A 27,204-nucleotide genomic window follows, 5' to 3' on the forward strand; every position below is an offset into this window, starting at 1 on the left:
TATTTAAATATCAAAGAATTGAGAGAGAACTTTTGGAAAAATGATTAAGTCCTTGAATATTTTTTATAAATATAGTTATGTTTAAAACCATCCTGTAAAACTGAAATGTTATGTGAAGGATGTCATAATGTACTAATATAAAATATTGTTGGAAAAATTTTGCCAAAAACCCTACTTTATTCTAAGAATTGTGCTTAGTTGTAAATATTGCCTAAACTTATTTTAATAGTCATTATTTCCCTTTTCTAGCCAAGTTCCAATCAATTTTTTTACCACTATTTATTATAAAATTTCAGCCTCTATTTTAAGTGGATTCACTTCAAATGACCTTTCCTCTAGAACCACCTGTCTTGGATAATAAGGGCCCCTGTGTATAAAATATATATGTGAATTATGTGATTCTGCATGTATAGCTGTACATTTCACTGTGTTTTAGTGATCTAAAATGAATGAACTAAATGAATTTTAATTGAAATTAGTTGTGACTAAAATGCAAACAGACAATTTATGTATTTTCTTGTTCAATGAGTTAGGCAGGGATCAGGATATTAGATGTATAGGGCTGGTTATTTTAGAAAGACCAATAAAACCATATGTATATAAGTCATTTTCTGGGACATAGAAATAACTTAATTATAGTTGTATTAATGTCTTTCATTTGTATAACATTTATTCTTAGAAAGTGAGTCATTATTTCATTACCCTTTGTACTGTGTGGTATTTGTTGTGGTGAAATTGCCTGTTCTCCAAAAGTTTTACCAAACTATTTCTTGTAATTCTTCTCCTTGTGTTGGCTTTATGACTGTCTATGACCTGAAATCTCACAAATAATGTGGAAAAGTTCAAATGTTTTGAGACCCCAATAGTAAAGCGACTGTTTTTGCAGGTATCTTGTGGTCTACAATCCTTCAGAACAAGACCGAAACTCAGTAGTCTCGGTCTGTGTGAGCTCCCCGACAGCGCAAGTATCCTCTGCTTCAGGAAAGCCCGTGGAAATTCAAATGAGTGCAGTGTGGGATACAGCAAGTACTGTTTCACAGACAGCCTATGAGGTATGTGCTCTCTATAGAACTTAGAGAGGCAACATGAAAAAAGCATAGCCAGTATATAGTTCATATATGTATTAATACGTACCCCTGAGAGAGCTGTCAAGTTGGTGTATGTAAAGTGGTTAAAGTTGTAAATGCCAGAGGATTTAACTGGTGAGTTAAATGACACTAAAGGAAAATAGATCCTGTGTTTTCCAAAATATTAATATCTTTGTTAGTATGTGTATTGTATGTTATTTTTAGAACGTTATTAGTACGTATATTGTATATCTTTGTATATCTATTGTAACTTGTTCCTGAAGTCATGAAGTAATCATTTCTCATAAAATTTTGAATTTTTTGTCTAACGCAATTTAATGACAGTTATAAATATTGAAATGGAGATAAATACCATCCTTCTAAATAACTTGGGATACTTTCAACTTTTCACTGCAAAGGTGACATTAATATACCGTGAAAGAAAGAGTTCCTAAAATAAGTAAGATGCTTCTTTTCTGAGATAATTATGGGAAAAATCTGGATTCAAATAATAGACATTTTTGGGGGGAAATGTCTTAAAATAAGCAATATTAAACTGAACCCCCATATCACTGGAAGGATCTAACTTTTAGAGTTTGGAGTACTATTTAAATTGTACTCCAGACTCTATAAAGACACAGACATAAGCTAGGAACTCTAAAAGAAAATTAAAAGCCGTTGCTGGCTGCTCTTATAAATTCATAATTCTTTAGATAGAAAGGAAAGTATAACACAAGTTTTGGTCAGATTTTACAGGAAACACCCCATTTAGAGAATGGAACAGTAGCTCCTGGAAGGCAGGAGTCATGTCTCATGGTGGGTGCATCCTCCATGCCTTGTTCAGTGTCTGCTGGACCCCAGGCATTTGATGGCTGGTGTTGATTGAACTAATGTGCTTAATATTTATATTGTTACACTTACCATTTTTATTTTTAATGTACTGAAATAGTATAGTATTATTAAAAGATTCCTAATAATTAGGAAAAATCATTGTTCACAATAAACCCTTACCTTCACGGAGAATTTCCCTGTCTGAGCATCCATTACAAGCACCGTAGGACAATTGAGGACGGTCACATAATTTCATATATTGGATGAAAGCAGTAATGTCTTTGATAGTCTTACCCACTTGAAGTTATTAGTTTCCCTGGATAAACAGAGATGTGGATACTCTACCCATAAGTTATCAAAACATATTTATGGAATAGTACTATATTCTCTTTTTTAAATATGGTAGTTTCTCCTTTTTACTAGAAGTATATATGGTTTCCTTTCAGTAGATACATTTCTCTTTAATAAATTCTCTCCTTTGTCTTGTAAAGATCTCTTTTCTAGCACAGATGCCACCATTGGGACTGAAAGTATATAAGATTTTGGAAACAGCAAGTTCAAATCCACATTTAGCTGAATATGTCCTATATAATGGTCATATAGCAAATAAAGGAATTTTCAACATGAATAATATAAAAAGTGCTCAAGAAGATATAACTCTAGAGAACTCCTTTATTAAGCTGCGGTTTGGTCAGTCTGGGCTTATGGAGGTATGTTCTGAATAGTTCTGAAATGTATAGAAGTCTCGTCACTTTTATTATAATATATGCAGATTACTTCTGCAAAGTGGGAAAAGTGGACACAGATTCTCTGGGAGAAAGGATAGATGAGCTATATGTACCTTCTCTTTGGGGTCCACAGTGACCACTTGCTCCTTATTAGTGTGGTCTGTGGGCGGTGCTGCTCAGTGGACTGTTTGTTATTTGTCCACAAGATAAGTATGGAAGCTGTGGCTGTTTAGAAATGTTTATGGAAACTTTAAAGTAATTTGGCTGAGTAAAATTATGCCTATTGAATCTAATAATAAAAAATTTGAGTGTATATTTGGCATATCACTTTAATTTTTCTAGTAATTCACTTTCATTGTACTTTACAAAAAATATTGTTCCATGCGTATTGGAAATAAAAATAAATCCACTCCTTTACTACAGAAAGTTTGAGAAGTACTGGTCTAATCTCTTAATTTGTGTATCTCTTTCCTCCTTGGTGAAATGTGTTCTTTTTGTTCCTATTGCAAAGATTTTAAATCCTAAGGTTAAGTATAAAATTTTGAGTGTTTATCTAAGAATTGTGAATATTAGAGGCTGAATGTTACCATTTTTGAATCTATTGCCAGGTAATTTTTTTTTTTTTTTTTGAAATTGACATATACATGTAACTAGATACAACTTGTTAATGTCTTAATCGTGAGTTACCTTAAATTTTTTTTTTTTTTTTTATCCTTAGGAAATGATAAATAAAGGAGATGGTAAAAGTCATGAAGTAAAAGTGCAGTTTTCATGGTATGGAACCACGAGTAAAAAGGACAAAAGTGGTGCCTACCTCTTCTTACCAGATGGGGAAGCCAAGGTAAGTGCTGGTGAGCTGAGCAGTGAATAAGCACTTATTGAAAGAATAATGAGGAGCAAAATAAATGCATCTCAATATTTTGTTATCTATTAGGAATAGATGAGTTGGCTCCATTATATATATCATTATTGACACTTAGCAATTTCTAGTTGAATGTTAGATAAACAAATCATTTCTCAGAGTTGGAATTCAGTTAGGATGCTACAGTGGACAAATGCTCTCTATGGAAAGAAGCTAGATTTGATTTAAGATTAGGGTGCTGCCGTGTTGTTGTGTACATATGTGGCATGGCATATATATAGACACAAAATTCCTAGCCATATGAGAAAAATAGATTGACCACTGAGCCATTTTTCTCCTTAAATTTTAGCACTTTAAAAAACAAACAAAAAAAATGTTTTCCTACCCTTGACTATAAAGGTAGTATATGCAAATCTTAGCACATTTAATGCAGAAAACTGAAGAAAACAATAAAATTTGCCAACTATTCCACAAGCCCATGAAAACCCCTGCCAACATTTTGATATATTTTTATTGTCTTTTATTCTATGCGTATCTTTTTTCCCCCATTTTTAAGTTTTTGTCTTCCTACATGAACATATTTTCTTTTTCATTGTGACAATGCTCACAATCTGATATGTTCTTTGAAAACACAGTTTTAATATACACTTTTGTGTTTAAAAACTTTTAGCTATAAATGAATAAGGTCTGAGGGTCTGATGTATAATATGGTAACTAGTTGATAGCACTGTATTATATAATTGAAATTTGCTAAGAGGGTAGAACTTAAGTGTTCTCACACAAAAAACGTGTGTGTGTGTGTATATATGTGGAAAAAAAAAAGAATTTCCTATTGTTGCATATGTACATTTTCTCCCAATACTTTACTACTGTAATACTGTGATAAGCTTTCTCTGTAGCATTCTTTTTGTACAGTGCTAATTATTTCCTGAGAATAACTTTACAGAAGAGTCATTTTTTGTCAGTGGATGAAGCCTTTTAAGGCTTTTGACATATACGTACTACTTATCTTCCCTCTAGAAAGATGGCATACATATTCACTCCCACCAGTGTTTTTTTGAGAGTAGCTCTCTAGTATGCTATTCTAAGCTCTGAGAATTAGCCATATTAAATGCTTTACCTATAATAATGAGTGAAAAATATTTTACTGTTAAGATTTTTATGATTATTAATGAGGTTGGACATTTTTATGCCTTTATCTTTCATATTTCTTTTATGAGTTTCCTATTTAAGTTCTTTGACCATTTTTCTATCGATATGACTTGTGGATCTGTAAGTATTCTTTATATATGGTAAAATTAATCCTTTTTCCCATTTATTGCAATCCTATATCCTATTTATGCCCTCAATGTGTCATTTAGTTTGTTAATTCTTTTATTCTTCTGTTATGTAGTAGTTTTTAATTTTTGTGTAGTCAATTTTGTATTTTTTTTCTTTAGAGTTTGTTCCTTTGCTTTTACACTTACACAGGCTTTCTCCACTTTAAGATAAATTAAATATTCTCCGTATTTTGTTGCCTAGGGTCCTGTCTCCTGAAAAAGTTACTTTTGTTCTAGAAAAGCTTGCTAACCAAAATCAAATATAGATTTTAAGAGATTTTGTAGGCCACACTCAGGATTCTAGTTATTTGTCATTGTTTCTGTTTTTTTAAATCATTGAGGAATTAAAGGTAAGCTACAGCTCATAGTAGGCATTTCAGGATGGGCAGTGGATCTTAAGTATAAGCTACATCAGTGTTTTCTCACTTAACAGCTTTTGTCATTAGACAGGCATTTTGTTTTGACTGACATTTTCTTTTAAAAAAAAAAAAGTAGCTATGCTATAGAATATTATACATGGACAATTATAATTACTAGTTTATTTTAAATGATTTTATCTTTAAATAGCTCTAATATTAGATAGAAGGATAAAGAGAATCATCATATGTTTACAAAGAAGAAATAAAAGAACATCAGGGAAAGAGACAGCTGGGTTTTTCAGAAAAAGGCCCGGACATCACCGTCCTAGGTTTCATTCTCCTCCATTACTTTCTAGCTATATGGTAATTAGGTACAAGAACTTTGTTAACTATAAAGCATTATATTAATTTCAGAATATTTTTCTCTAGCGAAAGAGATAAATTTGGAAGAAAATTACACAGTTCTGAAAATCTTGTGCTACATTGCAAGCCTAGCTTTTTATGCTATTGTTGAGCTTTCTAAGGTGTGTAATACTTAAGAAAATAAAATTCTTCATAAATGCTTTAAATTTTGTTTCTGTGTCATATAAGTTATGTGTTTCATTCCCATAGTTTCTTTAATCTAGATTCTAAATAATGAAAACTAAACCAGTGGTTGCCATAGTTCCGAGCTTGGAAGTTGGCTTTATATTCAGCTAGTTCTTTCGAGTAAAAGGGCAGTGTTAGAGTAGTAAACCTGACTGTGATTAAACTATGTTTCTGAATCCTGCTTCCTGTTTGCTTAAGATGACTCCCTGTGGTCATCCTAGCCACCTTCCCAACCCCTGAACATTAGGGAGCCATGGTTATAATAAATGTTTGCCTGAGAAAATGTCACTGCTATAGAACGATTACTCATTCTAATAAATAACATATGGACAATATAGAAAGATTTTAATTAGAAATTTTTATATCTGGGAGAAATGTTTGTAGATCATCTAGGCCAATCAGGTTGTAAAATTTTTATTTTCTATTTTCAGCAGTTTTTGTCTAATGCAAAACCTTATATTCAATTTTTGTAGCACGCACATATTCCGATACCTCGTAAGGTTTGTTTTTCACTTAAAATTACAAATATCAGGTGATATACATTTGCCAGTTTAGAAACTATAATAAACATTCCTTGGAAAAACTAAAAGCCAAAATACTTTTCTTAAAAATGTGATTTCCTCCTCAGCCTTATGTTTACACAACACCACCCTTTGTCATAGTGCAACATGGAAGGTTTTTTTCGGACGTGACTTGCTTTTTTGAACATGTTACCCACAGAGTTCGACTGTACAACATACATGGTAAGAAAACAGAGAAACGCAGATGTGAAACAAATGTATACTGATTCTTGAATTCTTGCTTTTCTTTTGTTGGTTTTAATAAATTAGCAATTGGTTTTCGGAGATGACAATCATCTGTCTAACCTTGACATCAGACTTATCATATGATTTAAAATGTAGTATTTACCCTTTGATAATCAAAAATGGTAAAACATTTAATGCCATACATATACTTGTTCTTTTCTTCTGTATATCTTCTCTTTCCTATTGCGGTATTTGTCTTAAGTCATGTGCTCATTTCTCAGATCTAAAAACAGTATAGTGGTTTTCTTTTATTTTATAAAATGGAAATTATATTAAATGTGGCTTTCAATTAATGGATCACTGACTACCTCTGTCACACACACACACACACACACACACACACACACACACACACGGCCTGCCTTAAATATAGAATGTATTGTCATAGTGTACTACTAGAATTTAACTTAAAAAGAAAAATGTTCTCTGCTTGTTCTGCTTGTTTACGACTCTTTAGCTTGTAGAGCATAAAATCAGGCAGTTTTTATTGCTTTTAGGACAGTATTGAAGCAGCTTCTTTGTTAATCAAGTTTTAAGAAATAGGCCTTTGATCTCATTAGAAACTGAACTGTGGACAGTGGCACTGGTCCTTCCATAGGATTTGGGTGGAGCTGTGGTTCCCAAACAATCTCAGAATTGTACAGTTTTGTTGGTTGATTTTGAAGTCGCTGTTTTTAGAATGGAGTACTCTTCCAACCACAAGTTTAATCCTGATAACCAGGCCATTTACCATTATATCAACTGTCTTAGAAAGGACCTCATAAAAATGCCACTTTAAATGTTTTGTTGCTGTTAGCTAAGATGAAAAATTAGAAAAGGAAAATATTCTTTCCCAGAATCTTTTTTTTTTAATTAATTAATTTATTTATTTATTTATTTATTTTTTGGCTGTATTGGGTCTTCGTTTCTGTGCGAGGGCTTTCTCTAGTCGCGGCAAGTGGGGGCCACTCTTCATCGCAGTGCGTGGGCCTCTCACTGTCGTGGCCTCTCTTGTTGCGGAGCACAGGCTCCAGACGCGCAGGCTCAGTAGTTGTGGCTCACGGGCCTAGTTGCTCCGCGGCATGTAGGGATCTTCCCAGACCAGGGCTCGAACCCTTGTCCCCTGCATTAGCAGGCAGATTCTCAATCACTGCGCCACCAGGGAAGCCCTCTTTCCCAGAATCTTTAGGCAGGTAGACAATAAAGCATTTAAAAACCAGTGATAAAATGAATGGGCAGGCACTGTTTACTTTCTAGGTATTGTGGGGAAGCAAAGGCTGCTATGTTCAGGGAATTTCTTAGACAACTAAGTTCAGTTTTCAAATTTCAGTGTCTAAATTTGATTTTGTTTTTAGTTAACTTTCTTAAACTTCAGATCTCAACGATGTTTGCCTTTTGGTAGAATTTCAGGTGTGGACAAACTTTCTCATGTGACTTCTTAGGTAGTAATGTGATATGTTTTCAGGATGACCCATTATTCATATGTTGAATTAAGAAGTAAAAGGTCTTTTAGAAGATGGTAAAGTCATATTAGACACTAACTTTGTGTCTTTTGCAATTATCTGAAATCACTTTGCTACCTACAGGAAAGTCTGTAGTTTTGAAATAATCTTTTATTTAGTTTCCCAAAACCTTTTAAGTCAGAAACACTATTTTTGGCTATCTCTTTGTACTCTTGCATAAGCCATTGTTTACTGTTTCTGAGAGCCCTAAAACTCCATCTTCAGCTGTGGCCAAAGGTTTCATTTTATGGGTAGAAAATAGCATGATCACACAGGAGATGTGCTTATCTACTTTTAAGTTTGCTTAAAACTGTTGTGTTTTAATGGAGAAGTTCTTCCTTGAATATAACATGGCACCGTTTGGCACAGATCTCCATCATCAGGCTTGGTTTACTATTGCTTTTCATCAGTTATATTTAGGGATAGGCTGTGTCTCAGAGTTGCTGAAGCAACTCATCAGAAAAATTCCAACTTCTCAACAGGTGTATTTGCTTAATTGCTTTTGCTTCTGTTTAATTGCATCCGTCCATCAATGCAACTTGTGAGTTTTCTTCGGTTGGCCATGGAATCTGGGTCTCATATCAAAGGGTGGTTTCTGTAAGTTAGAGGGCCCTCTTCTGCTTCTGTGGCTGTAGCCTAGCTTGCCATCATGCCTAAGTGGCCAATTTGGAAATTAGTAGGCTCTGACTTGGCCCGTTTACTTATTTCAATAAACACACACTCATCAGAACTAAATGCTTGTCTTTTCTCCTCTTCCCCTCCCCTCCTGTCCCCTACTGAGCAGTCAGAAATGCCCAGTGGCTGACGAACAGCCCTTTAGCAGGAGCAGGGGCCACGGAGAATTCACTGACCCCCAGCTCTCCAAGGTGGCGGTGCTGGCTCTGATTAGTCAGTTAAGGAATAGAGGTTGTTTTGAACGGAGTACTTAGAGTATTAGCATAACAAAAATAATAATAAAGAATAAATATGCAGACCTCAGATTGCCTCTGGATGTCTCAGTGGGTGGAATAAACTTGAGCTCAAGCCTCTTTTCCTGATGTTAGATTTTTGCAGCTTGGAAGCAGGAGGCTTCAGAAGTTTGTGGGAAATGACAGATGAATAAGTTAGATATAATGTGAAGTTAACTTAAAGTGCTGTTCAGATGAGTTTTACTGTACTTGCTTGGACTGAACCTGAAACCAGCATATGTAACTATTCAAAGTGGCAGATCCATCTTTCTTTTTGCTGTCTCAAGCCCGGAGCATTTTTTTTCCCCAACAAGACTACAGTTTGTGAAAAATGGAGATATTAGATCACCTGAAAGGCTTTCTTCCAAACTATATAGCCTCCCATGTTTGTATTTGAGCTCCTGGGGAAAAAAAAAAAAAAAAAAAAAAAAAAGCCCAGTTGTGGAGATGGAGCCTTTTCTTGGTAGCCTCTGTGACCCATTTCCATCTGTCCTTTTCTTTCATACACTATTGCGTGAGGGCACAGATTGTCTGGATCCTGTCTTAGTGGGCTTTAATTAAATCACTAACCCAGGCCTGTGACAGAGATGTGAAATCTTCAGGCTGTTTGACTCTCTAGGTGTTCACACTACCTGAAAAGGGTTTGGTTATGCAGCGCTAAAGCGTCTGTACTAAGAAATACTTGACAGCTCTTTTGAACTTTGGCCTCTTGTAAACTAGGCTTCTGAGTGATTGATCAAAATGCATAGACAAACTGACTTTTGATCTCAGGTGCTACGAATACTTCAGCCAACTTCCAAGCTTTTATAGATTGGCTTTGGTTTTAAATTTCTTAAGATAACAAAAATATCTATTCTTGAACTTAACTTATTAAACTATTTTCAGACATAGACTAATTTTGCCCCCTTTAAACTGAGTAGATATGGTTATTTGGACGAGTATTAATGACTAGAGTCTGTTGTTAGTACCAAATTCATGATCAATGGGGGTTGGGGGGAGGGAGACTATTAATATTTTATGATTACATACTGAAATTGTATTAGTTTACTAAACCAGTTAATCACACAAAAGATTTTATTATCTCTGAGCAAGAAGGGTGAAGAAACAGAAAATGAGTTTTATTATGGATTGTCTTTACTGAGTATCCGTTCACATTAAACCTTTCAAATTCCATTTACTTGAAACATTCTTTTAAAACCTAAGGTAATGCAAACCTGACAAAATATATTTAAATTCCTCAATCTCCTTTTTTAGTTACTCTTTGATTCTTCTCTCCATAAAGTAACTTTTGCCCAATTTAAGCTTCAGAAAACAAAGTCAAGGACAAAAATCACCCAACCCTTCCCAAATTACATAAACTGTGTGATCATTGTTGATTTTGAAACAAACTGAGTCGGGAGGCCTGGGTGCAGCCTGACTTCTGGTTTTGTTCTTGGTTTGGTATTTAACTTTAGTTTCTCTATTTGTGTTCTCTCCAGATTCTGAAAATAATAAGCAGTACAGTTTAAAGTCTCTCTCTTAACATCATTTAAGCTATTAAAAACACTGTGTTTTTATTTTCATTATTGTTCAGACATTACATTCAAAAGGTTTCTAGAAATATTAAATTAGAGGAAATTTTGTGCTTTCACAAGCTTTAAAAGCTTCAAAAGATCAGAGCAATTTCAGAGATTTCTAATGAAACATCATGCTTTGCCTTATATCAAGTTAAATAAATCCTTTTTATGGTGACCATAACTTAATGAAATGCCCTTTTAGGACTATTTTATGATTTCTAAAAGATTATTTCGTTTGTAGAAAATAACATTTTTCTGGAGGAAAAGGTGGGAGAGGTGGGGATTAATTTTTCTTGTAGTGTAATCATCTTTCATTAAATTGAAGCTGTAAATGTTACCAGATATGCTGCTTTAGCTTTTATCGTTAACCTTGGATTAGAAGATAGAATATAATACAAGCAGAAACCCCTGTACCCCCTTGTGTTACAGTAATTTGTTATTTTACCATCACAAAAAATAGGTATCTTGCTGTGATGTTATGATCAGTAAGTGACATTCATGAGCTGTAGTTTCATTTGTCTTCAGAGTTGTAATTATTAGACTGGTGCTATTTTCTGACATAAACTGCTACTTTGAAGAATTAGGTTGCTATGGGTTACCAATGTATCATGTTCATTTTCACTGGCACAAGGTTCAGGTTCCAGATCTGTTAATATATACCTTCAAGGTTTTTTTTCCCCCCTCAGGACTATGTTCTCCTAGACAGGTGTTTGTGAGTGAGTGAGTGAGTGTGTCTGTGTAAACCATGTTTCAACCCTTAGGAGAAATATCTTAAATGCAGTAAATACTTTTGCCTGTTTTCCACCAACACATTATGAAGGTACTGCATGTAATGGATCTTGCCAAAAGAAAGTACACAGTAGCCTGGGGGTAAAATGTAATGAACTGCCATCAAGAAGTATGGAAGAAAAGACTTTCCTTTGGCTGAAATGACTGATAATTTCCTTCCAAGGGCATATTTAGCTATCAAAGAGAGGTTGCTTTGTTTTTCTTCTGTTTTGAATATATAATCTAAATGGATTCATAACATGACCCTTGACTTTTAGAGAGTCAAAATGAACTGTATCCAGTTAAACATATAAGAGAATCACATTGGGAATTAGAGATCTGAATCCTTAGTTTTGCCTCTAAGCAAGCTAGAGTGACCTTGAGTTTGTTCTTTAACTTCTTAGGAGAGAAAGACTAGATGGTCAATTAGGTATCACCATCAAAGAATCTTAACAACACTTGTTTTCACATCAGGTTTCTTTGGTGCTTGACTCCTTGCTTCTAAATTCATCTTCCAAGGATGCTTGAATCTGGGCCCCTCATCCCTGGAGTCCTTCCACTTATAAACAAGGTCTCACAGCTTCGCTGAAGTTGTTTTTATTTCCATAAAAAGATTCATGAGGATATTAAAATGGTTTGTAATCAGTCTCTCATTTTTCCCAGGACTACGTTCCATATTTAGTTTGATTTAAGAGCAAAAAGCATTAAGTAAGTTATGGCTAGGCAGACTTAGGTAATTAAAACATTTTTGGAATATCATAATATGCAATTGACTGCTAAGGATTTTTTTCCTGTTAATTGGAACTTTTAAAAAATGAAATAAGTAGCTATGTGTCAAATCTGATTACTCCCTACAAGCATGAAAAGGAAGGTTATTTTAAGGGACTATAAGCACATTCTGGTTACACAAATTCAGAACTCGGAGGTTATCTTGGGGGCTGTTTGACAGCAGCTGCTGCATTGAAGGCATAGCTTCTTAGCGGGAAATAGCATCATCTCCCACAAATATGTGTTGTACTAAACTCAGATGAAGGGAATAGGGGTGGGAAACACAGGGAAGTGTGACGGTTAAGAGCTCCAACTCCAGAGTCAGCCCATGTACATTTCATTCCCAGCTCCCAAACCGGCTCTGCCGCTTACCAGGTGTTTGACCTTGTGCAGGTTATTACCTACATGGTCTTGGTTTCATCATCCTGAAAATGATGACAATAATAGAGTCTTCCTCATAGGAGTGTTGGAGGATTAACTGAGTTAATGTACATAAAGCCTGACACATACTAAGTGTTGTATCTCCTTAAGAAGGATGTGCAGGCCTGAGAGAGTGGTCATTGGAGGGTTGAGGGATTTGGAGAAGATTTGATAAAGGAAGTGAGTTTTTGAGATGCTAGGTCTTAGGGAAATGTCACTTGAATGGGCAGAAAAGAGGAAAAGAATATCACAAAGTGTGAAGTGGTGTGGGTGAGATCAAATTTCCTTGTTCCTATAAGAATTTGAAGAATCGAAGTCCATTACATATTTGTAATTTGACATCTAGTTTTCCTTTATACATTTAAATATTTGCAAAGGGTTTTATTTTTGGTATACTGTAAATATTGACATTTTAAGATAAGCATATCCAATGGGTAGCAATTTGATACTAAATCATGCATTTTTAAAAAGCCTCAACAAACTCTTCTTAAACAGTCAAATTTCATATCATTATTTTCTCCTTGAACTCATATTTCCATTCTACTTCCTCCACCAAATTTTATCTTAGTATAATACTTTATGCTTGAGAGTCTTATTATTGGTCAACTTTTCATTATTCTTCTGAAAGAAATATATATATGTGTGTTTTAAATAAATATATATATATATGTTTTAAAATTCTGTCATCCTAAAACTCGAAGTATTAAATTTCTTCTGGATTGAGTTATAAAAATTGTTATAGTATATGATTGATCAAAATATATAATTGATCTATATATATTACCACTTTGATCATTTATTTTATAAACTTTAATAGAAACAGTTTTCTTAATGACATGAATCGTACCCTTTGTATCCTAAATGTTTATGCATTCATTGGTGAATGTTACTTATTGCTAGAAGAGATAGGTTTCAGCATCGATTTTATTCTTTTTGTTCTTATAAATGTAAGGCAAAGGAATGTTGCTAACATAAATAAGTAGGTGGAAATTGAAGTTTAGTTATGAGAATGCCATTTAATTCCTTGAACTCCTTCTGAGTTATATTCCATAAATCACAGTGATCTATTGCCAAACATTAATCAATTATTTTTAATGATCTACTGTCTGACAGCTTTATTAGGTAACCTTCAATTTTGTTGAAAGCCAACAATTGGAAAACCATGTGTTTTGCAAAAATATTTGTTCCCTAGTTGTTGAAGTTCAATCAGACACCAATACTTCAGATTGTTTTTGTTCAGCCCCCCCCCCCTTGAGTTAGGGTGGGTGAGAGGCATGCTGCTGCCTTTTTTTCTTTTCTTTCTTTCTTTTTTCTTTTTTTGGCTAAGCTGGGAGAAGGAATAGTGAAAGTGTGGTTTAAAAAAAAAAGAAAAGAAAAGGAAGAACCACATGCTTCCATGGCAGGTCTGTTTCAGTGGAATCTGAGCTTCCTATCTAAAAGCACCTGGGAATAGAGCATGTTTGCAAGAACAGGAAGTAGGCAACTCCAGAGTGACCGTCAGTGTGGAGCCAGGCAGACCCCTGAGATTACTCCAGCAGCCTTCCTTCTCTGTCCTAGACCAGCCCAAGTCTGGACTGTGGGTCATGAGCTGTTTATTCACCTCCCAGGTTAGTTAGACCACGTCTGTTTTGAATTTAAAAGAATGTTACTGATGTAGGTGTTACGTTCCTCCAAAACAGGGCTTTAAAAAACCTGTTGTTTTTTAAAATCAGTGTTTATTAGAAAAAAAAAAAGACAGATTCCCAGTTCTGTTGTGTATGTTTCAATTATTAGGCCTTTTTCATATATATCATACTTAATTGGTAGAATCTTTAACCAGAATTTGCAATCTGTGTGATCAAAACGCTATTATACCTTTCTTATTATGCATTTACTTTTGTGTCATTGTGAGAATTATTGAAATGAAGAGCATAAAGTATGTAGACTAGTGCCTAGCTCATACGTTGATCAGTAAGCAGTGGTAGTTATTTATCTAGTGCTTTATAAATGAAACAGAGTGACGCATCATTATTTTCTTAAATTTGAGTCTTGGAATGAAATTTACCAAACTGTGTATTCCTGAAAGCAGATGTTAAAATTTTCACTTGTGGAGAAATAATCAATGTGAACATTTACAGGCCTGGAAATCAGCAGGTAACTCAGAGGATAAATTAGATCTTGTAATGGATGATAAGTTGAGTCAGTCAACATGGATAAAAAGGTCATCCGGTTGTGGGAATTACTACCATTTCTATTCTTGGTACTTTCAGATGGGAGTACACTTTTTTTTTTTTTTTAATATAGTCATGATAATATTTGCTCTCTAGAAACATTATCTACATGTTGACCTACTAAATTTATCATTGTTGTGAGAATTGTCATTTAAGTGTATGTGTCAAACTAAGCAGTGTGTGTTAATTAATAATCTTGTGTCAACTCCCAGTTAAGTTGGATAAGTTTACAAAAACAATGTCAGAAAGTAAATACACACTAGGAGAGTTATTCTTATATTTTTGATCATTTAAATACAAAACAAAATACTCCCAAAATTGAAGGGGAGATATTCAAAATTAGAAGCCCTGGTTTTTCATGACAGCTCTTATTGTCCTACTTCTGCTATGACATAAGGGCTCAGTCCCTCTCTCCGTTCAGACACAGATTTGAGGAAAAGGGATGAGGACAGCAGGTTGATAGCAAGGTTCCATTTTTGCCCCAGAGCACACATTTTAAGGACAGTCACTGAAGACCTTGCTTTAAATCTTGGGTGGGTTTTTTGAGGATTTATTTTGTATTTGATTTCCTATCTATGTCACATTTCAGTTAGACTTTTGTTTGAAGGCTTAAACACCTCTCTTAGGGCTCTCACCATCAGTTTTCGTTTTCCCAGGTGGGTGTGGGCCAGTTGCTGTTTTTCCATCTGGATCTGATAACTTGTCCTAAGCACACATTGAGTGCCACTAATAAGATATTGGATTCTTGCTGGAGTGAGAGAGGGGCTCTCTCTTGCTCTTTTCCCCAAGCTGCTGCCTCTCATTCTTATAACTACTTCAGTGTCGTAAGAGAGGCGTCCGATTTATATTCCTTGGAAAAGTATGCCTTGCACTTCAGAATTGTTAGAATAAGGTGATCTAGGCAGGTGGAGAGGGCTGAATTAGGCTGGTCCAGATAGATTTTAGAATGATCTGACGTGAAGAGAGTAGATTGTGCAGAGGAGATATGCCTAGGATTCTCCAGAGGCCTTCAGTTGCTGCCCAGAGCCATGACCCCAGCCTTTCCATCTGGATGACTCAGTCATTAGACCATCCTGGATGTTTGCTCCACCTCTTCTTTCAGGCACAGGGGATGTGTTAGAGGCGCCCTCCAGTTTTTCTCTCCATACTCAAAGGAGTATGTTTCTTGGTTTCCTTAAGACCAGTGCTGAGCAATGGAGTCAAGAGGGTCTTGCCTTCCGACCCTGATCCCTTGCCTCCTTAGTTTCATTTTTCCCTGCCATCTTAGAAAATATTCTTTTTTTAAAATGCTTAAAATTATTTTTATGTATAAAATGCAAATTACATACATGTATGTGTGTGTGTGTATTTACACACATACTCTTTTGACAAAAATTTCACACATTATGGATATAACATAAAGTCTCTCTGGAATCTGTGTCTGGCCCCTATCCACTGCTCAAGAGAGGTAATACAGATATTTGCATGCTCTCTCTCTTTCTCTCTCTCTCTGTCTCACACAGACACACACACCCCTACAGAAATGTATAGTATTATGTTTGTCTGTTTCAGCATAAAGTTTATCGTACTGTGCAAACGCTCTGTTTGCTTTTCCCATCAGATCTTTCTCTGCCAGGACAGACAGTTGCCTCATTCTTTTCATTTGCTACACAGCATTCCATAGCATGGGTGTACCTGATTTTATTATTTATTTGCCTGTTGATGGACATCTAGCATGTTTCCCCATTTTTTTTACTCTTGGCACCAGTGCACTGTAAACATGCTTGTGCTCGTGATTAGTGTTCATTTTAGGTAGATAAGAGAGGTAATTAGGGTATGTGTCTTTAATATTTAATATATATTACTTTATTGGCTTCTAAAGTGACTGTGACGTTTTAAAAGAGATTTTCGGATTGTTTTAAAGAAGTTTTGGGTTCTGGCAAGCCTTGTCCCTTAATTTTATTTCACTCAATTCAGTAACTCTTGCAGCTTATCAGATCCCAGATCAGTGCCCTCTCTCCTCGTTTGAAAATAATCTGTAGCTCTCCTCTCTACTTAAGCATTCCTACAAAGCTTTTCCCAATCCTTGGTCCCAAAGTAATTTCAACATTTTCCAGTAGTTGATCTGCTATTGAGACATGATGGTTGAGAGGTTTAGTCCTGGTTCTGCCAGGCCTTGTGATCTGGGGCAGATAATTTCCTCCTAGGCTTAGGGTCAGGAATGATTATATGTAAAGCCTATAGTATGCATATGGTACATAGTAAGCACTTGGTACTTGTTGGCTGTTGTCATTCCCCCATGCAGCTGAACCCTTCACTCACTTCTTGTGTACCTATTATGTGCTGGGAGCATAAAGATAAATAAGACATGGTCCCTATACCTGAGGAACTGACCTTCTAACATGCATGTGTTTGCTCAAAATGAAAGTACTTACTCATCTTTCTATCTATTTGAAACTTATCTATAGCCCATCTGCTTTCTCCCCCGCCAGTTAACTTCTGCATCATGAGGGACAGCCTCTCGCATCTTTACTCATCTGTTAACAGTGATTCAGCACTGACCACCTGCCCAAAACATTGTTAAAAACTGAAATATGAGATAGTGTGTAAGACAGTCTGTGTTTGTGAGCAGCTCATAGGCTCTAGGGAGGAAAAATTAAAGAGCTCTGGGGTTCTGAAACACTCGTTTGGCTTCTCTGTTATAGCTTTTCACCTGTGAACTGGCTAAATTTTACTTTTCATTGCCTATGTTAGTAAGGATAAACAATCTCCAACCTCTCTTCTCCAAGGGCACAGAGTGTGAGGTGCTAGCAAAAGGGCACTTAGTTCTCTGTTGAAACCTGGGAATGGCCCCACACCCGCTCCCCCTCCCCCGTGGACTACTCTTGTTAAGTAGGAGCTATTTTCTTTCCCAGGATTGAAGAAAAACTAGAAGGACTTAGAAAGCCCTGGCCATCTATGCTCAGGTAGAACCATTTTAGTAAAAGTATCTTTTGCTGCCACATCCTGCAAAGATCCAGCATATCACTGGGACCACTGGGTTTGTACCCCTGCTTCCTGGGGAGTTCTGCCCTCAGTCCCATGAGCTTCTTTGGGACTGACACATCTTAGGAATTCTTGACACAGAATAGGAAAAGTCAGCAGTCTTCTTTCTCCCTCACACATGTTCTTCTTTTAAAAATAATTATTTTTCTTTGAGAACTCAGGGATACCTCCTTGCTTTTATTACCATTACAGGTTTCATTTGGTTTGTTCACAATAAGTATATTAAGTCTGAACTTATTTTAAGTCTACCCTGGCACAGAATTTAAATTAATGTCTTGCTGAATTGTGAATGGACGTGAAGGCTCCTTTTAAAGGAACTTTAAGCGTTTGTTGCCCCAACAGGATCTGAGCATAATACTGAGCTTGAGAAAGATGATTTTCTCAATGGAAATAATTTATCATTGCTAGAGATAATGTGAAATTACTAATTTTTTCTCGAAGCATGTTTTTTGTAAATGTTTTCCAGAGATACGTACCTTGAAATTAATGATGGTCTCCTTTGTGAAGACTTTGTTTCATTTCATGTATTTTGTTGACCCCTGAGATAATAGTCTATCTAGAGAGGAGAAAACATAAAGCAGTACTAAAAACCCTATAAATGCTTTCAGTAAAGTAGAGTCACTAGCCATCTGCTGTTTTCCCTAATGCTGCATTAATACTAGCATCTCTAGTGCTACATTTTGGGTTTTGGGCATCTTTGGTTCATTTGTGGATGCTTGTCTTTTAAAATTTTGTATACAATTCATTTGGTTTTAGAAAAATATTCTGGATAATGTAAGTATACTGGAAAGAAAGTTTGCATTTAAAGTAATGCATTTCCTACTTCAAAGAACACACTATTGTTCTATCACCAGCATATGTGCTTGCTTTTTTTTTTCCCCCCCCAAACTTCCCAATAGTGGTGAAGAAGTTTGGATCAGCTATGTTGGCAGGTTCTTCTGGTAATTCTCAGAAGGAAATGTATGTATGCATTTAATTAGCAGAGGTTAGTGGTTCAGACTGTGGCTATAAAGCAGGAAAAAAAATGGCACTTCCTTCCCCCACCCATGGAGATCATGCTCATCATAGTAAGAAACTGAAGTTGGCTCTGGTTGAGGTTGTTGAGTTGGAAGGACAACATCTACCAGAAGAGAATTTCTGTGAGCATTCTGAAGATTATATTGATGGAAACTGCAGCCCATTTAGTATTGTTACCATATTATTATTTATGGTGTACGATTTCCAGTTGTACTTTTCACGTAAACCTATAATGCCTGGGCCAGCTGCATTTACATTTTTTCCACAAATCCCACAGATCCAAACTTCCTTTCTATTTGCTGTCTAAACTCTGGGGATTCTTCTTGGCTCCTGGAAGAAGTCTTCCTCACTCTCTTTCTCCCCTCCCTGCTTTTCTGTACACAGCCCTCTTTCTCTAAAGAGTACGCTGGTTATCAGCAGAGTGACAGATTGTGTGTGAGAAGGGGGAGAGGTGGGTCATGAATAACAATGGTGGTTAAGTGTCCAGGGTTCTTGGAACCTCCAAAAACTTCAGCTGTATGAAATAGGATATGGCCAATCTTTCTTCTTTGACCACTTTCCTAATCTTTCTCTTTCTTAGAAGATTCTACAGTATCTTTTATATCCACTCAATCTGTATTAAGAGTGTTGGGTTTCTTCATAACTCCTCTCTCCAGCTCTGAAATAGACCCAAGGGTTCACTGAGGACCTGAAGATATAGTTAGGGTAGCATGACAGATAGAAATTAGTAAATACTTTAGGCTTATCCAAAAAAATAGAAATGTTCGATACATCTGGGACTTTTTCAAGCTCTCCTCTGCTTTATATAGCAAAGGGCAAAATGAATCGCTCCATAACAAGGGATCCTAAGAGACACCAAACTCAATTTAAATTGATTTAAGTTCTGGAGAGCTCTCCAGTTTATACTCCACAAATACTAATATGGTAATACCAGTTTTAGCCATAAATCATTGCATTGGACCTCCTGTCTCTTTTCCTGGCTATAGATCATGGGCAGTAATACACTGTCTCTTGAACCACCAGGGTGTAAATTTCACTGCTCATAATTTCCAGTGTGTGAGGAGAGCCTGGTGAAGAAGTAGGCTTGAATGGCTCTGTTGGGGAGTGGCAGTGCACATGAGTGGTGGATTGGCCTGTAGTGTGGCTGACCTTTTCTCATTTAATGTCCTCTTTCCCCTCTGGAACTCATTGCAGAATCATTTGCATGTTATATTTCATCTACATTTGTCTCATTGTAGCCTCTTCATCCTTCTGTTGAGTTATATATGCCCCTGAATAAATGTTTTCTATTGTCTGATTAAAAAAAAGGTGAATTGTGACACCATTTAGCATATGAGAGATAGTAAAGATAGGAAGTAAGAAACAGGAAAATACCTGTAACATTAGAAAGAGTTCTGTATAGTATATGTAAGAAAAGCGGGGCAATTATTTTTTATTAATGTATATATTCTTTTAACTTTAGGAATAGAAGGACAGTCTGTGGAAATTTCCAATATTGTGGACATCCGAAAAGAACATAACCGTGAGATTGCAATGAGAATTTCTTCTAGCATCAACAACCAAAATAGATTTTATACTGACCTAAATGGATACCAGGTAATTTCCCTTTAAAATGTTTAAGTAATGGTTATAGCATGTAACTTTTATATGTGATGATGGGCCAGTTAATTTTGGATCCTTTGAAAAAATATGCTTAAGGTTGCAAATTATTTCTAAAATAAAACTGAATTTTAACAGACACTTTTAGGTTCTGTATTCAACCATATTTTCAAGGTTAGAACAAATATTTGCAAGACTATTTTGTGAAATGTCTATTTGTAAGGATTTATTTTTTCAAAGGAAGATTTAGTGACCATTACGCACGTTAAATACCTTGATGCTAAAATGTATATGAATTTATCTAATAGAAAGGAAATATTAATTAGGGACTGATGGAGTATATCTTTTTTTTTTCCTCATAAGGAATTGGTCTATGTATATTTAGTTTATTCCACATATGTTTTTAAATGTATGATTTAATACTGGGCTCTTTTAAATTTCAGGAAAACTCTTCTCTCTACTGATGTATATGTGTGTATACATATATACACACACATATATGTGTACATAGACATAGATATACAAATAAATACATCAGTTTAGAAATGTGAGTAGGTGTGTATTTAGTCAAAATTTTCATGAAATAGTTTGAAATAGTAATGGGAAAATTGATTCATAAAAATTTTTAAGATTGTCATTTCTCTAATTTACTAGAGCTCTTTTGATTGTTACCTAAATCTCTGTATTCAGAGTGTATGTGTGTAACAACATATCTTTGAAATAATACTATTAGAAACATGAGCATGTTTTTGAAGCATTAGCATTTTAGAAATTTCTGGCTACGAATAGAAATAATTTCACAAATGCTGTTACTTTGATTTTCAACTGGGATGAGTGGAAGGGATTGTGATAATTTTCTCTTCTACAATTTCCTGCAAAAGTTAAATTTAAACCTTTTCAGAGCATAAAAATTACAGCATACATTTTGAATTAACATGTTAATTCTACTACAGCTGTTTGGTTTTCAAATGAAGCCCTGGCTTTATGGTGATTCATTTTCCTTGTGTACAAAAGAAAGGCTTTTCTTAAAGTCTTACAGAAGCAGTAATATGTATGTGTGGGTGTATACATGAATGAAAAAACTTAGTAAAAATGAATAAAAATGTGAATTTTCTTTACAAGGTTCGAACATTTTAATAAATAGGAAAATATTATTTTTAAGTCTATAGCCTGTTTCTTCTTTTTTAGAATAGGTCATTTCTTAAGCTTTGAAAAGAGTAGTTACTTGGGCCAAACTAGAAATCTAGACCCGCAGGTGGAGAGTGAGGGTAACAGCTACACAATGGTGACAGTTTTGTTTTTTGTTTTTTGTTTTTTTAATTATTATTTATTTATTTATTTTTGGCTGTGTTGGGTCTTCATTTCTGTGCGAGGGCTTTCTCTAGTTGCGGCAAGCGGGGGCCACTCTTCATCGCGGTGCACGGGCCTCTCACTATCGCGGCCTCTTTTTTTGTGGAGCACAGGCTCCAGACGTGCAGGCTCAGTAGTTGTGGCACACGGGCTTAGTTGCTCCGCGGCATGTGGGATCTTCCCAGACCAGGGCTCGAACCTGTGTCCCCTGCATTGGCAGGCAGATTCTCAACCACTGCGCCACCAGGGAAGCCCCGATTGTGACAGTTTTAAATGTCCTTTTTTTAAGTATACAACTAAATGGAGTAGGAAGATCAGAACTGGAGATTTCTTTCTAACTAGCTTCCCTTCCTTCCTTACTTTTTTTTTTTTTTTAACATTTTACAGTTGTTTTTTCCACCAGTTTGTTAATTTCCTAGGGCTGTGATATAAACTGCCACAAACTGGGTGGCTTAAAACAACAAAAATTTATTCTCTCACAGTTTTGGACATTAGGAGTCCAGAATCAAGATGTAGGCAGGGCTCCACTCCCTCCATCAGCTCTAGGGAAGTGTAACCTTGCATTTTCTAGCTTCTGGTGGTTGCAGACAATCCTTGGTACTCCTTGCCTTGTAGACATATCACTCCAATCTCTGCCTGTGCTGTCACATGGTCTCCTTGTGCCTCTGAATGTCTCTCTCTGTGTCCAAATTCCCCATTTCTTGTAAGGACACCATTCTTTAGATTATTGCTCACCCTAATCCAGTATAACTTGATTTTATCTGCAGAGACCATATTTCAAAGTAAAATCACATTCACAGGTTCTGGGCGAACATGAATTTGGGGGACACTATTCAGAACCAGTAAGTTGAACGACCTACTGCAGGGTTGTTGTGATGATTAAAGATCTTATTTGTGAAATTCTCAATACTGTGCCTGGCATTAATGGTTACTCAGTACATGTTAACTATTATGTTTACGTTGAACTTCTCCTTTTCTGAGTTTCATGTCAAACTTTCATGAGTTTAAAAGAAGAGATGGCATTTTTATGTGGTATAAGATTTCTGATAACAGAGTCTCTGTTTGATGACTCCTCCTGAGGTTTGAGTGAATCTCCTTGACCCAGATCAGCTTAGTGCATTGTCAGTCTCTCAAGTATAAAATTAGAGTTGTATTTCATGCATTCCGATACTAGACCAAGAAAAATTGGAATTTGGAACTATCTACATTGAAACTAAACAAGAAGAGTAAGCCTTGAATAGTTTTTAAATATAAATATGCATTTGATTGTTATAACATAGTATGTTAGAGGATTTGGTGAGGAGATGTGTGGTATTTATTAAAACTGATTCAAGAATCATAAGAGATATTTCTTGAAAGGGGATAGAGAGCTATTATGCTTAGCCTTCATTACAAAAGCAGTATGTTAGATGTAAATGAGAAATGAATCCTTAATACCTTTATAATTTGTTTTATGCAAATATTGGAGAGCTAGAAGACTTGTTAAGGATTTTTATTCTGAATTTAAATAATAATGCCTATTTTAAAAATCTGGACAAGTTCTACCTTTCTCACTTAAAAATTGTTTTCTAAGATGCTCATGATTTTTCTTCATATTGTTTTGAAGAATGTTTTCATTACTAAGTTAGCTGTTCTATTGGACAAGAAAGGTGCTGTACCTTTTTCTGTTTGGAAGAAAAACCATCTGTAGTCGATAGTAATTTTTTTAAGTACACGTGTAAATATCACTTGATTTTTTTTTTTTCCTTAACGAGAACTGTTTGGTCTTACAGATTCAACCTAGAATGACACTGAGCAAATTGCCTCTTCAGGCGAACGTTTATCCGATGACTACAATGGCATATGTCCAGGATGCTGAGTATCGCTTGACCCTGCTCTCTGCTCAGTCTTTAGGTGTTTCGAGTTTGAAAAGTGGTGTGTTGTTTAGATTCTTTTTTTGCTCTTATAAGTTTCGCTCCCCAGTGTATAATCTTTCTGTTGGTCATATGTATTAATTGTCATACCCAGTCACAAGCTTTCTTCTTTTGAGAACCAGACTGTTAGTTAATTTTGAGCTTTGTGAGAGCAACATAAAATAATAAATTTCCTTAATCTTCAGATGAAAAAAGAGGAACCTAAAAGTCCATGAAACTGATTATTTTTAAAGATAATTTACTTCTCCTGATGGCTCATTGTTTGCAGAAGTCTGTCATTATTGTGACTGATTGGGAATGGAAATTCAGACTCAAATTAAACTAAGTTTAGGTAGAGTTCAGATAACTTAACCAAGTTTGCAAAGGTGGAAAGTTACAGTTCAAACTTAGGTCCTTCTCTGAATTCCATCCTTCTAGGACACTACCACCTGAAAAGAAGAAAGGGAGTAAAGATGATACAGATATGGGGATAAAGAGGTGACAGACATGACTCTACAGATTCCAAAAGAGAGAATGAAATGGAGAGAAAGAGAAAATAGATAGTAGACGCTGATTGATTTTTTTTAAGAACTTTCTATTGGGAGACTTTGTCCCTCATAATACATATTTTTAATTATCATATACATGTCAATTGCTCTTCTTTCCTTACATACTAAGAGTTGCTAAGACAAGCATGTTACGGAGCCAGGCAGATAATAAATGTGTACAGATGCCTGGCATATTCATTTTATATTGGGCATATGCATACAAACCCACTATTTATGTTAGGTATATACATGCATTCTGTACTTCCACACACAGAAAACCTTACTACTTATCGTTTTTCTTTGTAGCCTCCAGTAGACAAAATCATGAGATCATGTCATGAAGACATGACTACAGTTATAAAATTAATAATGGCCTCATGTCGGGGCTCCAGTGGAGAGTGCTGGGATTTGAGTGAATTGCGGAGCACATCCCCCCTGTACAGTGGGGTGGCCACTGCTTGGTGTCAGCTACTTGTCGCCATGGGGAAAGGGGCCCAGTGTTGCCAAATTTTTCAGTTTTTGAAGAAAAGCCCAGAAGTCTGGAATTTTATGAGAAGTTGCCCATTCTGTAACTTGTGACATAATTTTTTAAAAATCAGAACATAAAGCCTCTTTGTGTCAGAGATGACTCCTGAGCTACCCATTTTTAAACACTGCCTTAAATTCTCAAAATTGGGCTCTACTTAAATAGGGCACTAGACCTTAGGATTCAAGCAGTCATGAACCAAACAGTATTATCTCACTTCCCTGATCAAGAGAGCTATGGACATAAAAACAATTTGAGTACAGGCCAGGAAGTTACTAAGTGTCACATAGTATATGGGCTAACATTTGGAGGCAGAGAGAAGAGTTAGAAATGACCAAGAGATTGATATACTAATTTGAGTGTGAAGAGATCAAATTCTAGATAGGCATGGGGACAGTTAGCCCCAGTGCCTGAAGAGCATGTTCTGGACAATTGTCTTATGACATATGGAGAAAACAACAATGAAAATTCTAACCAGCACTGGTAATTTTATGTACTGGATACCTAAACTGAGAAGATAGAAACTAAACAGAGTTGGTTTGACTATGTAAGCATAATAGTTATTAAAATCCTTTACATAGTTCCCTTTTATGCCAAATGATTGCTCAATACAGTAGCAAATATGAATGAATGGATGGATGAATATATATATTTAAACACATATAACTTTAGTGGGTTTTGGGGGAGTATAATCTTAAGCATATAAATATGTCTCTGGGTGATTTTTTTTCAGTTTTTTTTAGTTTGTAATTTCATAACCTAACCATTAGCTTACAACTTAAACTAAAGGAGTTGTAGAATTATTGCATAGCAAATAAAGGAACCAAATATGACAACTTTTTGGGCTATAGGAGAAAAAGACACACTAACACAGTATCAGAGAGGGAAGGGGGTACGTGGTGGGTGTCTCCAAATTCATGGGCTTCAGAGAATCACAGCACATCAAGTAACCTAAGATTTTACTTCAAATCCTTTTTAGATTCTGTCCTTCTGTATTTGTCTTATTACTCCATGCGTGATGTACATTTTTTAATGAACCTCATAAACATTTTTAAATTCCAAATGCAGCCACTAAATTTTTGGAGGATTTAATTTATTGTTTCTATTAAATTTTTATAAGTTTCACTTTAATTTTGATCTCTTCTGTCCCATTTTTAAATTTCTTATTAGATTTTACTAGAAGTTGATAAAGAAAAGGAGAAATACAATCCTGTTTTATGAGTTTATACTAGCTGCATTGAGCTATTATCGAGAGGAAGCCCATGGTACTGTGGGTTGTATAGGTCTGTCTCCCTGACTGGAGGAAAAACTTCAGTCGAGACCCTGCCTTGTATTATGAGGTTCTCAATGAATAACCCTGGCCTGTTTGTTTGTTTGGTAGGTCAGATTGAAGTTATCATGGATCGAAGACTCATGCAAGATGATAATCGTGGCCTTGAGCAAGGTGTCCATGATAACAAGATAACAGCTAATTTATTTCGAATACTACTAGAAAAAAGAAGTGTCATGAATATGGTAGGAAGAAAGCTCTCGTGTTCTGATGTTGTTTGTTCTTTGCCATCCAAAATTATGACTTTATACTTTTTTATTTTTTGCATTTTCCAATATTGAGATATTTTTGTAATAGACTTAGCCTCTATTCACAAAAAAGAGAACTTCAGTTATATATATCGTGTAAGATTTACATTCAGGCCATTTTATTTTTTAGTTTTGCTTATTGTGTAGATATAAAATAATGTTAAGGAATCAGCTTGGGTGAAATTTCCTGAAATTACTTTGAAAGAAATAAGCACTGAGTTTAAAGGCTAGAGCTTAGTCATGTACTTAGGAGATTGTTTGATTAATAAAATTTATTTGAAATCTTAGTATACTCATTCTAGTCTTAGACTCATCTGTTGAAAGTAGATTTCCTTGTCTGCTTTCTTGTTCAGTTTTCATTACTCAAAGCAAAAATCCAGCATTCCATGTAAAAGAGTCTGGCAAAAGCTTGGTCGGACATGAGCCAACCTGACAGTATACTCCTTCAGGTGGCAGAAAAGTTATCTCAGAGCCCCCCATAGACTGCTGACTACCCACCTCAGATGGCCCTGGACATGGCCCTTTTTCACTTACTCTGCTTTTCATCTTTCTACACTGACCGTTTCAAATCTTTTCTACTCTTTTCAGCCAGTGGCCTCACCATCCACTCTGTAGAGAGAACAGCCATTCATAGGGCTCTCTGTTCTAGATACCAAGCATCTACTCCCACCGTGTCCTTCTTCCCTTGTGTTACCTTCCTTTCCTCATAGCCCAGTCCCTCCAGTGTCCTTGGAACTGACCCCAGTCTCCCTCCTGAGGATCCTTTTGTTGATCATCCTCCCTCCTTCCCTGTCCCTGCTCCTCATAGCCTTTCAGTTGGCTTTTAAATGCTCTTCGTTTTCTTTCATGAAAAACAAAAACAAAAAACAGCCCTCACTCAGACTCTCATTTCCGTTTCCCCTACACTATCTCCTCCACCCCACTGAGCCAGAGCTGATGAGGTGAGTTTGTGTCCTCACC

General features: G+C 35.7%; 1 protein-coding gene across 1 annotated transcript in view; it reads left to right on the forward strand.

The window, feature by feature from the left end:
* MAN2A1 (mannosidase alpha class 2A member 1) overlaps positions 1-27,204 on the forward strand; it is a 162,257-nt gene that overhangs the window by 115,236 nt on the left and 19,817 nt on the right. The window contains exons 13-19 of the mRNA XM_036847857.1: positions 887-1,052; positions 2,390-2,608; positions 3,345-3,467; positions 6,383-6,497; positions 20,214-20,347; positions 23,473-23,614; positions 26,048-26,181. Of these exons, the coding sequence (XP_036703752.1) occupies positions 887-1,052; positions 2,390-2,608; positions 3,345-3,467; positions 6,383-6,497; positions 20,214-20,347; positions 23,473-23,614; positions 26,048-26,181 (1,033 nt within the window). The remainder of the gene's footprint in view (positions 1-886; positions 1,053-2,389; positions 2,609-3,344; positions 3,468-6,382; positions 6,498-20,213; positions 20,348-23,472; positions 23,615-26,047; positions 26,182-27,204) is intronic.

Source organism: Balaenoptera musculus, chromosome 3 (assembly GCF_009873245.2).
Source record: "Balaenoptera musculus isolate JJ_BM4_2016_0621 chromosome 3, mBalMus1.pri.v3, whole genome shotgun sequence".
Lineage (NCBI taxonomy): Eukaryota > Metazoa > Chordata > Mammalia > Artiodactyla > Balaenopteridae > Balaenoptera > Balaenoptera musculus.